The 12,670-nt window shown below is 40.7% G+C and overlaps 1 protein-coding gene across 2 annotated transcripts; it reads right to left on the bottom strand.

Moving 5' to 3' along the window:
• Window positions 1-1,533: 1,533 nt before the first annotated feature.
• On the bottom strand, window positions 1,534-11,407 carry LOC118101761. 2 transcript variants are annotated; one of them, XM_035147742.2, is made up of 5 exons: window positions 11,098-11,407; window positions 6,729-7,813; window positions 2,361-5,201; window positions 2,177-2,245; window positions 1,534-2,040 (listed from the first exon to the last, which is right to left on the bottom strand). In XM_035147742.2, exons 2-5 carry the CDS (start codon window positions 7,759-7,761, stop codon window positions 2,015-2,017), a joined length of 3,969 nt encoding a protein of 1,322 aa, XP_035003633.2. In that variant the 5' UTR covers window positions 7,762-7,813; window positions 11,098-11,407; the 3' UTR covers window positions 1,534-2,014. The 2 variants fall into 2 exon arrangements, with proteins under 2 accessions (XP_035003633.2, XP_035003634.2); XM_035147743.2 differs by having other exon boundaries at window positions 11,195-11,407.
• Window positions 11,408-12,670: the final 1,263 nt, after the last annotated feature.

The raw sequence follows: 12,670 nt of genomic DNA, 5'->3' as shown, positions 1-12,670 counted from the left end.
GATACTGAACCCCTAAATGGCCCCTCATAGATGTTGAATGCACTAATTGTAAGTCGCTAAGGATAAAACCGTCCGCTAAATGACATTTAAAGAATGAAGGTAGTTTAAAGTATTTATTGTAAATTAAACAACCAAAGAAGGAAGGATAAATGTGGAGTGTGTACGTCGGTAATATCAGTTATGTAGATGTGAGTGTGTGAAAGCATAGCAAAGGTCAAACAAAGGCAAAACGGGGCCGGGATGAGTCCAAGTGAGGGAGCGAGAGCAAAGCCAGGCCGGGCTTTTATCCAATGGGAGCGCTCGGGCGCAGGTGCTCTGAATTAGCTGGCTGTCACCCCTGCACTCTCCTGATACCTTCAAAGACACACAGGAAAACAAGCTGTAGCCGGTTGTGTACATTGCTCTGATCGGCGGGAGGATTCCCATGTGTTTTAAGGACGTTTCGTTTATTAGTTATCGATCAGAAAAATCTGAATCTGTGAAAATCTTTCCAACTTTACCGGAGTTAACTCCTGTACTGTCATTTCCACAGACTCATATGACTCATAGCAAGCCAAAATGCACAGAGGTTTGACAGGTATCACCTGCACACACACACTACTCTCTGGTGAGTAAGGGGACAAGTTTTTGTCCCCTTAAGGGTTCCGTAGTCCTGCTGTGTCGGTGATAATAAAGACAATGTGCCAGAGAAACTGAAACCATTTTTATGAAATGAGGAAGTAAATGAGGATGTCACTTTTGGAGAGCACCTGCAAAGGGGAGAAGAGTCAAAGGCCTCGAGAACTCAAAGGCTGCTCCAAAAAAGCAAATTTCTGCAGATATCTGACTCCAGAGCTGCTGCTATAATTGCTGCTGTTGTGATGAGGTGCTATAAAAATATAACTAAATGGAATGAGCACTTTTAGTGTATTTTGTACAACAGGCTGGGTGCATTGTAAAAAAAAAATTTGGCTGAAAATGTACTGAAGAAGGGCCCATGGAGTAAACGTGCATCTTCTTTTTAAAGAGGAGAAAAAGAGGAAGAGAAATAGAGAAGCGAAAGATGAGGAAGTTTAGACAACTACAACAAGCTGGCCTGTTTTTTCTCTCCTCTTCCTTCTTTCGGCCGTCCTCCCCAGAAAAAAAACTAAATAATAAAACTACAGAATTAAAAACAAAATACCATGAAAGCAGCCAGATAGTGGCTACTGTTATCTCAGATGTCACTAATAGTTTAGCTTTCTCCTAACTGTAGCAAAAGGCCTACGGATACAACTGATTAAAGTTCAGTATTATGTCTAAAGCCTGGAATCCTCCAATTGCATCTCAAGGGTCTTTATACAACTATGAATTTGCAAATTGTCTATTCTGTTTTGGAGCCACAATTTTACAGCTGCTGATGTAACATGTAACCAAAGTGAAAACAGCCATATAGCTAGCGTCACTCCGGTTCCCAATCCGATGTCAGAATCTAAAACTGGAGATCACTTTTATGTGCAATCTACACTGCAAAGTCTATCTAGTGGTTAAATAAAAGTACACATGAAACGAGCAGAAATTGAGCCATTGCAAGACTTTTATGACATCAACATTTTTAAAGATAACACCATTGCCTACAGAATGTAACCACGGCTGAGTACAAAAACAATATCAAGTTAAAAAGGTGGAAAAGAACAGGATCATATACATATGTATCCATCTCTTTATAAATTTATATGGGGGAAAAAAAGTGTTTAAAATATCAAGCACTTCTAATTCAAACTGTAATCAGAGCATAAACACTAAAGTAAATGGAGAAACTTCATTCTGAGGTAGCTGGAAAAAGAGAATTTCTTTCCGATTGAAAACAACACTACCACAAACAGCTGATATTTTAAATACTAACATATGACACCGTTTGTGTAAACATGCATTCACACCATTAAAATACAGAATTTACGTACAGAATCATATACAGCAACAGTTATTAACAACCTGTCCATTGGAACAAGTGGACAGTGGAACGTTCTCCTCAATGATAGGCTCTTTGAGATCTTTACCTCTTCCTCTCGCTGGCGGAACCTGTTGTAAAAACGGCAGAGAACGAGAGATTATAACTGCATCTCAAAATAACAAAAATCTGGTGACATTGTACAGTGCATCAGGTGGCTGTAAAACAATTTTTATACATGGAGCAAATCATGTTAAGGAAAATCACCTTTCTTTGTTAGCATTGCCCCCTTTTTCCTGCTCTCCAACCATTTGTAACCAACACCAACGTTGGATCCTATAGTAAGAATGAGGATCACGAAAAAGTTTTACATCAGGCACATTAGAAATAACTTGATGTGATTATGATGAATTTATGGAAAAATCATTGAAAAAATGTCAATACAACGCACTTTGGTCTCTTTGAATGTCTCGATTTCTGGCCTTGGTCAAATGTTTCGCTTCAGACATGGCCCTCTTCATCAGGGGAGTTGCAGACTCGTGGGAGTTGTGCCTCCATTTCCTCTTACTGGTTGCTGTAGGGGTCTTTGGAGCAAGGGTTTCATCTTTACCCTGCCTGTTCACACGTTCTTTTGAAAGTTTCAGGTTATTATTGTGCACCGACTTAACCAAAAGGCGAGGAATCGCACAAGTACCTGAGGTGGCATCTGCCTTCTTGTCCACAGGCCGAAGCCGTTTCTCTGGTGACTGTTCAGATAATAGTATGGTTTTTCGAGGCCTTGTCTTGGCAGTTCCACAGAGGTGGGTTACAATTTCTGTTGACGGTCTGTTTTGTTGATGAGATATAACACCACTGTCTTTTGGGACTGATGGGGGCTTTCTCTCTGTTGCCTTTTCTTTGCTAGTCTGATCGTCTTTTTTAGCCACTTTGTCAGACTCTAGGGAAACTTTAACTCTTTTTGAGGTTGTTGGTTTGTTACTCTTGTGTTGAACATACTCAGAGCCAACTTCAGCTTCAATCAACTGTCCAGCATTTTTTACGCAGAGAGACGGGTCAGAGCGTTCAGCAGATGACCTCATTTCTTGGAGCGTTTCTTTAGTAGGTCCATACTCACTGTCCACAATTTCAGGTGAATGTCTCTTTTGTGTAATACACGATGAAATGGCACTATCCACAAACCCTGAAGAGATAGATCTCCTGCTGTTCTCCTTTTTGTGGTTTTGGTCACTTTCATCCTCTGTGTCAGAGTCAAGGATAATTACACTTTCGATATTTTTCCTGTTGGTATCCTGTTGAACATGCTTATGACCAGCTTTATTTTCAAGGTGCTGCCCACTTGTTGCTGTACTATGCGATAGCTCAGGACGCTGCGGGACTGGCAAGTCTGCAGTTTCTTTCACGGGTTGATGCAGATCCAAAGTTTCAGGTGGATGTCCTATTTGCTGACCCCATGGGGCATCTCCATAGTCCATTGAGCCTGAAGAGGGTGATCTCTTACGTTTAGCTTTCTTTCTGCAATTTTGGTCACTTTCATCCTCGGAGTCAGAATCAACAATTATTATGTCTGGTTTTTTTGAATACGTTTGTCTGATGGTCTTGAGTTGGACATTCTTTGAGCTAGCTTTGGCTTCAATCAACTTGCTAAGTTCTTCCATACAGCTCCCCTTGTCAGGGCGCCTGCTTCGACCTTTTTGCACATTTGTAGCCTCATTATGTTCAGATGCATAATCGTCTGTCTCTGGAGGCAGAGGTGCTGAGTAATCACAGCTGTCGTCTGTTTCACTACTGTCTTCAGGCTCAGAGTGGAACGTGCTGCTGTTAGGTGTATGTGTGTCTCCCTCGAGGACCATTTCATGTTCAGGTGTGCTTCTTCCTGATGCCATCTCAAAACTGTTCACAAATTGTGCAGATTTAGCTTGTAGAAAGCTCTTAACTGTGTCAAATACCTCCATAGCAGAAGCCGCTACTGGTTTAGGAACTGGACAGTCTGTTGGAATCATGTCACCGTGCCCATCTTTGTCTCCACTTTTACTGTCATCTTGCACAATGTTCTCTGGGATGTCCTGGATTTCATTTTCTGGTTCATATATAATGTTTGTGATGCTTATAGGCAAGACTATGAAGTCATCCATCTGATCGTCACTCTCATCTCCATCTTTGAAATCCTCATAGGAAGGACTACATGAAAATGAGTGGTTTGTTTGCACTCCCAGTTGTCTCTCACTGTCACATTTAGGACATAAATGTTCAAAACCATCATCAGTTTCAACAAAACATGGACAAGTACAGAGTTGTGCTGTATCCAGTAAAATCTGCTTCTCTTCTGAAACGCTTTCAGTCTTTACCTGAGCCTGACCCTGCACATGTCCATGGCCTTCATTTTCAAATAGTGACTGCTTTTTGTTGTATTCTGGAAAAGATATCTCTTGAGCCAATCTCTTCTTCTCTGGATTTTCATCTTCACTTATATCTTCATACTGAGGATTTTCAGCACATGGCAGGAAGCTACATTTCTCATGCTCTGTGTTTGGAAGTTTTGTCATCACCTGTGACACGTCTTCATAATCTGAAATGTCTTCATATTTTGGATCTTTCAAAAGTTTCAGATCGTGTTCCAGACTCTTGCTTTCAGGAAGGAGGGGCAGTTCTTGGACGTTGGCAATTTTTCCAGTAACTTCTAGACACAAATCTGTTTGTGAATGCACAGAACGTGCATCCTCCATCACACATTGATGACTTGCTTGGTTCCACAGCAGTTCACTTTGGTCTGTAGAAATTGATATTACGCTATGAATCTGAATTTGATCAACTGATGAAGTAACCATGGGATGTGCAATTACTTCCTGATCCGTTATATGACAATGTTGATCTTCAGAGGTTTTCCTTCTATTGGGAAATGTGTCTTGATTTTCATCGAGTACAAGTAATTTGTTTCCAGTTATAACTGAACTGTGCCTGGTTTGAGGATCTACAGAGACATCAGTCACACCTTGCGAATTGTCCAAGTCTACTGTCCAACCCACATTGTCAACTGGTTTTAGCCTTGCATCTCCTTCCTCTTTCACCGTCATGTGTTTGGGAGACCAGGAAACACCAGTCACCTTGTGCAATTCCTCCAAATTCCTGTTGATATTTAACTCCACAGATGTGTATTCTTCTTTTGGCTTGTTGCAGTGTTCCTTCTCAGTCCGTTCACCCAAAGTCCTTCCAGACCTTGATGTGAGAACTACTGGACTCTTGTCGTCATTCTTTGTGCCGGTGGCAGCAACTGTCCTCATACGTGGTAGATAGTCTGTGGAGAGGAAAGAGAAGAACGTTATTTATATCACCACTCTCATTCTGTTGCAGTATGACTTTAGAAAAGATGCCAATCTCAGCAATGTTTTTTCACTTTCTACAGACAGTAGACAGTCAATGAATAACAAAGAGTGATCAAGTATTTTCCTAATATAGGTCATGGGGGATAAACTCATAATTTTAAAGCCCTTTTTCAGCTCCACATTTATGAGTATACAATCCCCAATTTAGAAATAAGAGCATTGTAAGTGATTCTAACAGTTAAAAAATTGCAGAAAACCCTACATTTCAAAATCAATAAAAAGATCAAAGTTACCTTATAATGCTATCAAGACCTCCAGATAAAATAAGTCTTTGGTTTTTGAGTTGTTGCTGAGATGTCATTACTTGTCTAAAGTGGCATCACATCATTAATTCTTTACAATGTTGTTGAACGGCAGCACAGAGATCAGTGCATGATCAGGCAATGCAAAATATCAATCACTGTTGATGGTCTCCCAGACCACTAGGATAGTGCTTTGGAATCAGAATTAGGGCCCGAGCATGACAGTGCACGTTTAACTCATCAGTACAAACAAAATTATTGGGTACAATGACATCAACCCAACAGGAAGTCTGTCATTTTGTATTTCCTATGAAATTTTGGGGTGTGTTGAAGAGACTATGCATGGTCCTCATGGACCCGCTCAATCATACACATTCCCATATCTCACCAATACACTTGTGATGGACCACCAGGATAGTGGTAGATTAACATGTAAAAGGACAAGCATACACAATGTCGAGTAAAGACAAAATCATGGCATCAAAGACTTAAGTAGAAATTAAGAAAGGCCACAGCTTCTTAGGGGCGCATTATCACCTCATCATTCTAATAGTAATGCAAGAGTAGTTTTGGAATAAATGGAATTAACATTCGTCTTAAAAATTATGATCCCACCCACACTATCCAGTGGACTGGGAGCCATCAACAATGGAGTTCATTAGTATTTTGCATGTGCCTGACCATGCACTGATAACTTACTGCTGTTTAACATCATTGTAAAGAATTAGTGATGTGATGCTACTTCATATAAACAATGCTATCTCACCAACAACTTGGGTATTGATGAAATAAGCTAACATGGAGATTTTTACAATAAAGTTATTTTTGAAAATCAATTTTAACGTTATAATCACTTAAAATGCTGACTTTTTTTATATTTATATTATATTATATACTCTGAGGCCTATATTAAAAAGGAGATTTGCCCAGACAGTCCCCTAAAGCCCCCCAAACAGTGTAAATTTAGTTAGCCCATATCTCCCTTAATTTGGATCCGAAACATGACATTTCGGTACCATAGATTTCTTATGTGACCAATCATGTTGAATTCCATTCAGATCTGTGAAGGTGTAACCCAAAATTGTGATGATTAGTAACAGAGTGACCCATTGTATCAATTAAAATAATCTACATAGCCAATATTGTCAACACATTCATTTTTAGGATCTTAAATGTTTTTTACAGAGATTTGTGTACCTCTTGAATGTCTCTCTGATGGAACTGTAGGACAATCACTTGTCGGAGTAAACTCAGCATTTACTTTGCTGCCCTTTGAACTGTCCAGTGGAAGTGCTTTTCCAAGTGCAGCAATGCCCAGCTCAGCACTGCTGACACGTTGCACCTCTACATATTGTTGTGTCCCTTTGTCAGAGGATGTGGGGAGGTTTCCAGTGCTTTGGGTTCTTCTGTACTGGTTAACCTCTTTCGCAATATAGTCATGTATTTCGACATCTGTAAGTGGTTTTATTTCTTGCACTGGTGATGGACGAGTTAACTGCTGCTGGTACCGGGGAGTTCTTGAATGTAATAGGTTTTGTGTTCCAATCTGTTCACAGCTGAGAGCATCCAGTGAACTTCTCCCTTGCCGACAATTTCCTTTCAGCAAGGCACATTGCAGTGGGCTAGATGTTTGCTTCAGAGACCCAGAATACCCTTGACCCTTTAAAGGAAGTGTCTCTGCTGTGTCTCCAACGGTCTTTCTCTGAGGTGCTACAGAACTGGTACCAACTGAAAAGGCACAACTTAAATGTTTTTGCTGCAGTGTAGCATTATTGTTCACATATGACCCGTTCTGGGAATATCTACTAAGACTTTGCCCAATACATTCCTCATCTTGTCCACCATTATAAAGATGTTGTCTCCCAGTGTTTTCATTAGCGCAGCTGCTTTGTGCAGTGTCATGCAGTGATGGATTATAGTCAGGATTAGCTTTTCTGCTTTGTTGGTGCCAACTATTCCAAGAAGTCCATTCACTGTCCCCAGGTTTTGGGTGCTGGTATCCAGTGCTTGCTACATTGTGGTGGAGACTTTGGAAATGTTGCCTTGATTGTGCATCGTCTTGCTGCCTCTGAGCTGGACCATCAACGACTCTGAGCTCCTCAGGATCTTGAGGGGCTACCATGTTGATTTGTATTCCATTTGCTGGGTGAACCACTGGTGCAACATTGTTACACTGATGTTGGACAGCAGGGTATGCTCTGTCTTGGCTGTGTGAACATCCAGACCACATTGCATGGAGAGCTATCTTTCAATTGATGACTTCAGTTCAGCGTTTCTCAGGTCTAGGAAAACAAAAAAAAGGAAAATTAGAATGTGGATGAGTCCATGTTTATAGAAAATTTCTGCTACATGTTAAATACTAATGTATCAAATGACACTGACAACTGTTGCTCCATATCTGCTGGATGTGTGACTATGCAACTGTTGCATAGCTCACCCTATTAACTTAAAAGGCAATTACATATTCAAAAATCATTTAAAAACATAGGTTAGATGGATTCTGTTCTTTCACCATAATCCAGCTGACCCAGTTCTTTACATTCTGTAGACAACTATACATTTGTTCTTTGCAGACTAAATGTATTTTTAACTCATCTTTTGTAGCAATAACTTCAGGGTCGCTTGCATTGATAGGAGATTTGTGTATCCATCTCTCAGGCTGAAACTACTCACACACAAATGTGAATTACACATACAAAATATTTCTACAGCTACAAAACTTTAACACATGCACAAAAGGTGATTGACAACTACAACATTACGTCACAAGCACAAAATATAGGTGACCCTAATTTGATACCACACAAATGCTTCCAACTTCAGAGAAAATGACTAAATTACCTGCATAAACATTATGAATGCCAATAGTGTGTATTGGAGCAAACGAGGATGGCAAATCTATCCAACAGTTCCACAAATCTTACAGAATTTAAGAAAAAGACTGAAGGGAACCACCCCAGCCCCGTTAAGTAGGTGGCAGTTTAACACCTCACTCCTAGCAGACCTTTAATGAAATGAACGAATCCCCAGAAATCTCACCGTCACTAATCTGGTAAACAGCCATAACAGTTTTGAGAGCACATCTGATTTCGCACTCTACGCATAAGAAAAAACAGGGGAAAAAAACTGAAACTGAAAAATTACTCATTATAGCGTTTCACACACATTAATTTAACCTTCAACAAAAGTTAAAAGTACCATTTTCCATGATTACTATAAAAAGGAACCATACCAACACACATGAACACAGCCCTTATTTCAGTTTTGCTCAAGCCTGACAAAGACCAAACATCCTCAAGGACAGGCTGTTTTTGGAACACCTACGTCCTCATGAATAGATAACAACATTCCTCAATGATCTGATAACAGAAGAAGAACCTACACTGCATTTTCTGAGTTGAAACTTGGCTCAGTAATGATACTGGTACAGCAGCAATGCTCGAGGCCTGTCCTCCAAACTATTGTTTTTATGAAACAAAATTACTCTAAAACTATTGAGGCCATGAATCTACAAAACAGGTTTGCACTGACTCAGCATTTGATTGTCTGACTCACCAGCAGACAACACCTGGTTATAACTGGGCTAAATATTAACAATGTTTCAGCAACTGAATTGCCTCTCTATACTGTTGCTCTTCTAAAAGTCAAGGAGAGGTCGACCAACAGAGTCTCCCCATGGTTGAACAATAATAGTGTTCAACACTGAAAAAAACGGAGTTTCTCTTTGTTGGCACCAAATCCACCTTAGCAAAATCGGACAGTTCTCCTTCACCATTGATAATTCCTTAGTTTCCCCCTCCCTCAAGTTAAGAGTCTGCATGCTTCCATTTACGTAACATTAATTGTCCTCGCCCGTCTCTCACAACCATAAACTCGTCCAGAACTCTGCCGCTCGCATCATTTCCAGAACCCCCTCCATTAATCACATCACTCCTGTCCTTCAGCAGCTTCATTGGTATCCCGGTCGAATACCACGTCGTTTTTAAGATTCTGCTCCTCACCTTTAAGGCCACCCATAATCTTGCTCCACTATACCTTTCTGAACTCCTGCACATTGACACACCCTCCTGCAATCTCAGGTCTTCTTTAATCCACCTCACTGTACCACCTGCCGGCTTGACCACCATGAGATCTAGAGCCTTCCGCCACTCTGCTCACGCCCTCTGGAACTGCCTCCCACCGGACATCCGTAACGTTGACTCTTTGAATCCTGTCTCAAAGGCTATCTTTTTAAACTGACATATTTAGACTGTTTTGGCCAACATACATAATGTTTCATTTACTGTTAATTTTATTGATCAACAACAACTAGGAGGAGAGAGCACAGCAGTCCTATATTTAGCCGCTCTGCATTGGCTTCCTGTAACATCTAGAATTGACTTAAAGGTCCTCCTCCTTGTATACAAAGCCCTTAATGGACAAGGGCCAAGCTATAGTGCCAACTCCCTTATTAGCTACCTGCACTCCAGAACACTGAGGTCATCTGCTGCAGCTCTACTGAAGGTTCCCAGCAGTAGCCAAAAGAAGATGAAGCCTTTGTCAATTATGCCCCCAAACTATGGAACACACTACCAATAGATATAAGGGAAGCCAGCTCACTAGATATTTTCAAAAGAAAGGTTAAAACATGAGTAGAATCTTCACTAGCCTCACGATTCAATTACGATTCAGCATTCAACGATTCAAATGCACAACGATGCATTTCAATGGATCACATCCACAGTATTCTATATTGAAGTCAGTTTCTTCTCCTTACTTTTCCAAATGTTGGTAAATAAAACCCAGAAATTCCTATCTCTCACACACACACACACACACACACACACACACACACACACACACACACACACACACACACACACACACACACACACACACACACACGAGGTCTGAACAGAACCGTGGATTAGGAGAATCGTTACACCCCTAGTGGACAGTAAAAGCTATGGATGAAAGCATGAGAGGACATAAGGCAGACAGTGGTGCAGACAGATCTACAAGGAATCAAGAGAGCAAAACACCAACTTATAGATCTCTATGACGGTATGAGAAGTGTAAATCGTATAAATACACTGACAAACATACAAACGTATTGTATTTCAATGTATATGTTCGACAAAGACAGCCAAATTGCGAGTCAATTAAAATGTTAGTTACAGTCCCTTGCAAGTAGAGGGCGCTGCAGCTCCCCATTTCCAGCGCACGCCCCAGCTGCATGTCATTAGCAGGCAGAGAGTTGGTCCTAAACCGACGGTCCAGGAATATTCTGCTTTAAGGATTATTCAGTGGGCCGAAGCTCGCGTTTGTCCCGGCCATACTTCATACAAACACACATATCGTCCGGGGTATAAGCAAGTGGCCACCCGTATAAGTCCTACGTAACGTGGAATGTATTCACTTCAAATGAAATCAGTTCGAAACGCTAGTTCCGCCTTTACTACACAAAGCGCGCGGGGGAACTGTTTTACACTTAATTACAGTTGTTACATTAAACACATTAAAACGGCTAACGCCAATGACCCCTCCAACACTCAATAGTAACCCTAACCGAATGTCCACATGTTACCTTAAAAGTACCCAGCGCGCTCCTCGTCAACACTTTCCTTGTGCCCCCAAAGTTTCCACAAATTCGTTGATAGTATTTTTCTACGGCGAAATCCCACCGCGTTAAACCTCACTCCGGAAGACTTGCAGTTTCGTTATCCGTGAACGCTGGGAGCGGCTGTGGTCCGAGATCCCGGAGTCCGAAGCATAAAGTGGGGCCCGACGCGGGCAGAGACAGGGGAGTTGTTGTTTTCTCGACCTGCTCCTGACCATTGCTCCTGACCATCAATCCTCACCATGGCTCCTCACCATGGCTCCTCACCCCTGAGAGCTGCCGCAGGGACGGTGAAGGAGGAGGCGGCACCGGACTCCTTATATGGGGTGTTAAGTGAGCTCTGATTGGTGGCCTTTCGGAAAGTACTGTTGTTGTTGAAATAATCATAATACTAGAGTAATTTCCTCGATTTATCGAAATGAACTGGTCTATGTACAATAAATTCAAACTTAGAGTGGGGTATTATCTTTGCAGACGAATGAGATACTTTGGAATTCCCTGTGTTTTTGCACGAATAATACAATGAACAATGAAAGTGACTGACAACTTTCTTTCAGCTGGAAATTAAAACTATGGAGTAATACATGTCTAAATTTGCATAATCTTTGAGAGAAATAAGTTAGAGTTTAGAGATATATTTTTTCTTTTTCTAAATTAAGACACACATGACAACTGACATGGCAGAAACAAAGAGAGAACAACAGATATACACTGCCAGTGGTTATATAGCAACAATACAAAGATAGACTTCAGAGGCCCCTATGTCTTCACGAATGGACAGAGAGTCACACTGTAGAGATAGTGTGCCCCAAAAACAAGTGAGTTTGGAATAAAAAATGAAGATGTCCAGGTTTTGTTACCATAAATACCCATTATGATTAAAAACAATACTCTGTTTCTTTAACAGTTCAGATATTTCATTTTCTCCTTTTGTGTTCTGTGTACCATGTTTCAGTTAAAAATGTATCTCTTGTTTCTTTTAATGGAAGGGGTCTAAGAGACATGACAAAAATTAAAATTAAAATGTTATCCTCTTTTATCGGATATCCAACCTCCCCTTCCTGTCTAAAATCCTTGAAAAAGTTGTAGCCAATCAGCTGTGAGAGTTTCTCCAGGAAAGTAATGTATATGAAGACTTTCAGTCGGGGTTGTGATGGAAATCTGAAAATACAAGAGGCTGGAACACCAAATTTGTCTTTGTGTATTTTCATAGGGGCTTTCTGCAGAAAAGATCAACACAGAGAGTCACAGGGATCTCAGAATGAAGATGGAAAACAGTCAAATGCAAGGATCTTATATAGGAGAACTCAGACTGTTTGTCTGAGCCAGTTCAGACTGGTTCTGTAGGCACAGTTTGAGACAGGAATTAAAACACAGGAATGAATGATTTGCATACGTTTCCATTAGGTTCTTGGACAGTCAATAAGTAATAGAAAGGTCATACAGGTATATAGAAAGGTCATACAGGTTTCAGGTTACAAACACTTCAGGTCATAAAAGTCTTAGACAGGTATGCAAAAAGTTACTCTTCAACTACAAA

Source organism: Hippoglossus stenolepis, chromosome 22 (genome assembly GCF_022539355.2).
Source record: "Hippoglossus stenolepis isolate QCI-W04-F060 chromosome 22, HSTE1.2, whole genome shotgun sequence".
NCBI lineage: Eukaryota > Metazoa > Chordata > Actinopteri > Pleuronectiformes > Pleuronectidae > Hippoglossus > Hippoglossus stenolepis.
This window is presented reverse-complemented; position numbering and strand designations above follow the sequence as displayed.

Coding starts and splice junctions, on each gene's coding strand:
- LOC118101761 (XM_035147742.2), bottom strand. CDS start 7,761: ATGTGGTCTGGATGTTCACACAGCCAAGACAGAGCATACCCTGCTGTC. Junction 2,246..2,360: donor AGACATTCAAAGAGACCAAA/GTGCGTTGTATT, acceptor TTCTTACTATAG/GATCCAACGTTGGTGTTGGT. Junction 2,041..2,176: donor GGCAATGCTAACAAAGAAAG/GTGATTTTCCTT, acceptor TTTTTACAACAG/GTTCCGCCAGCGAGAGGAAG.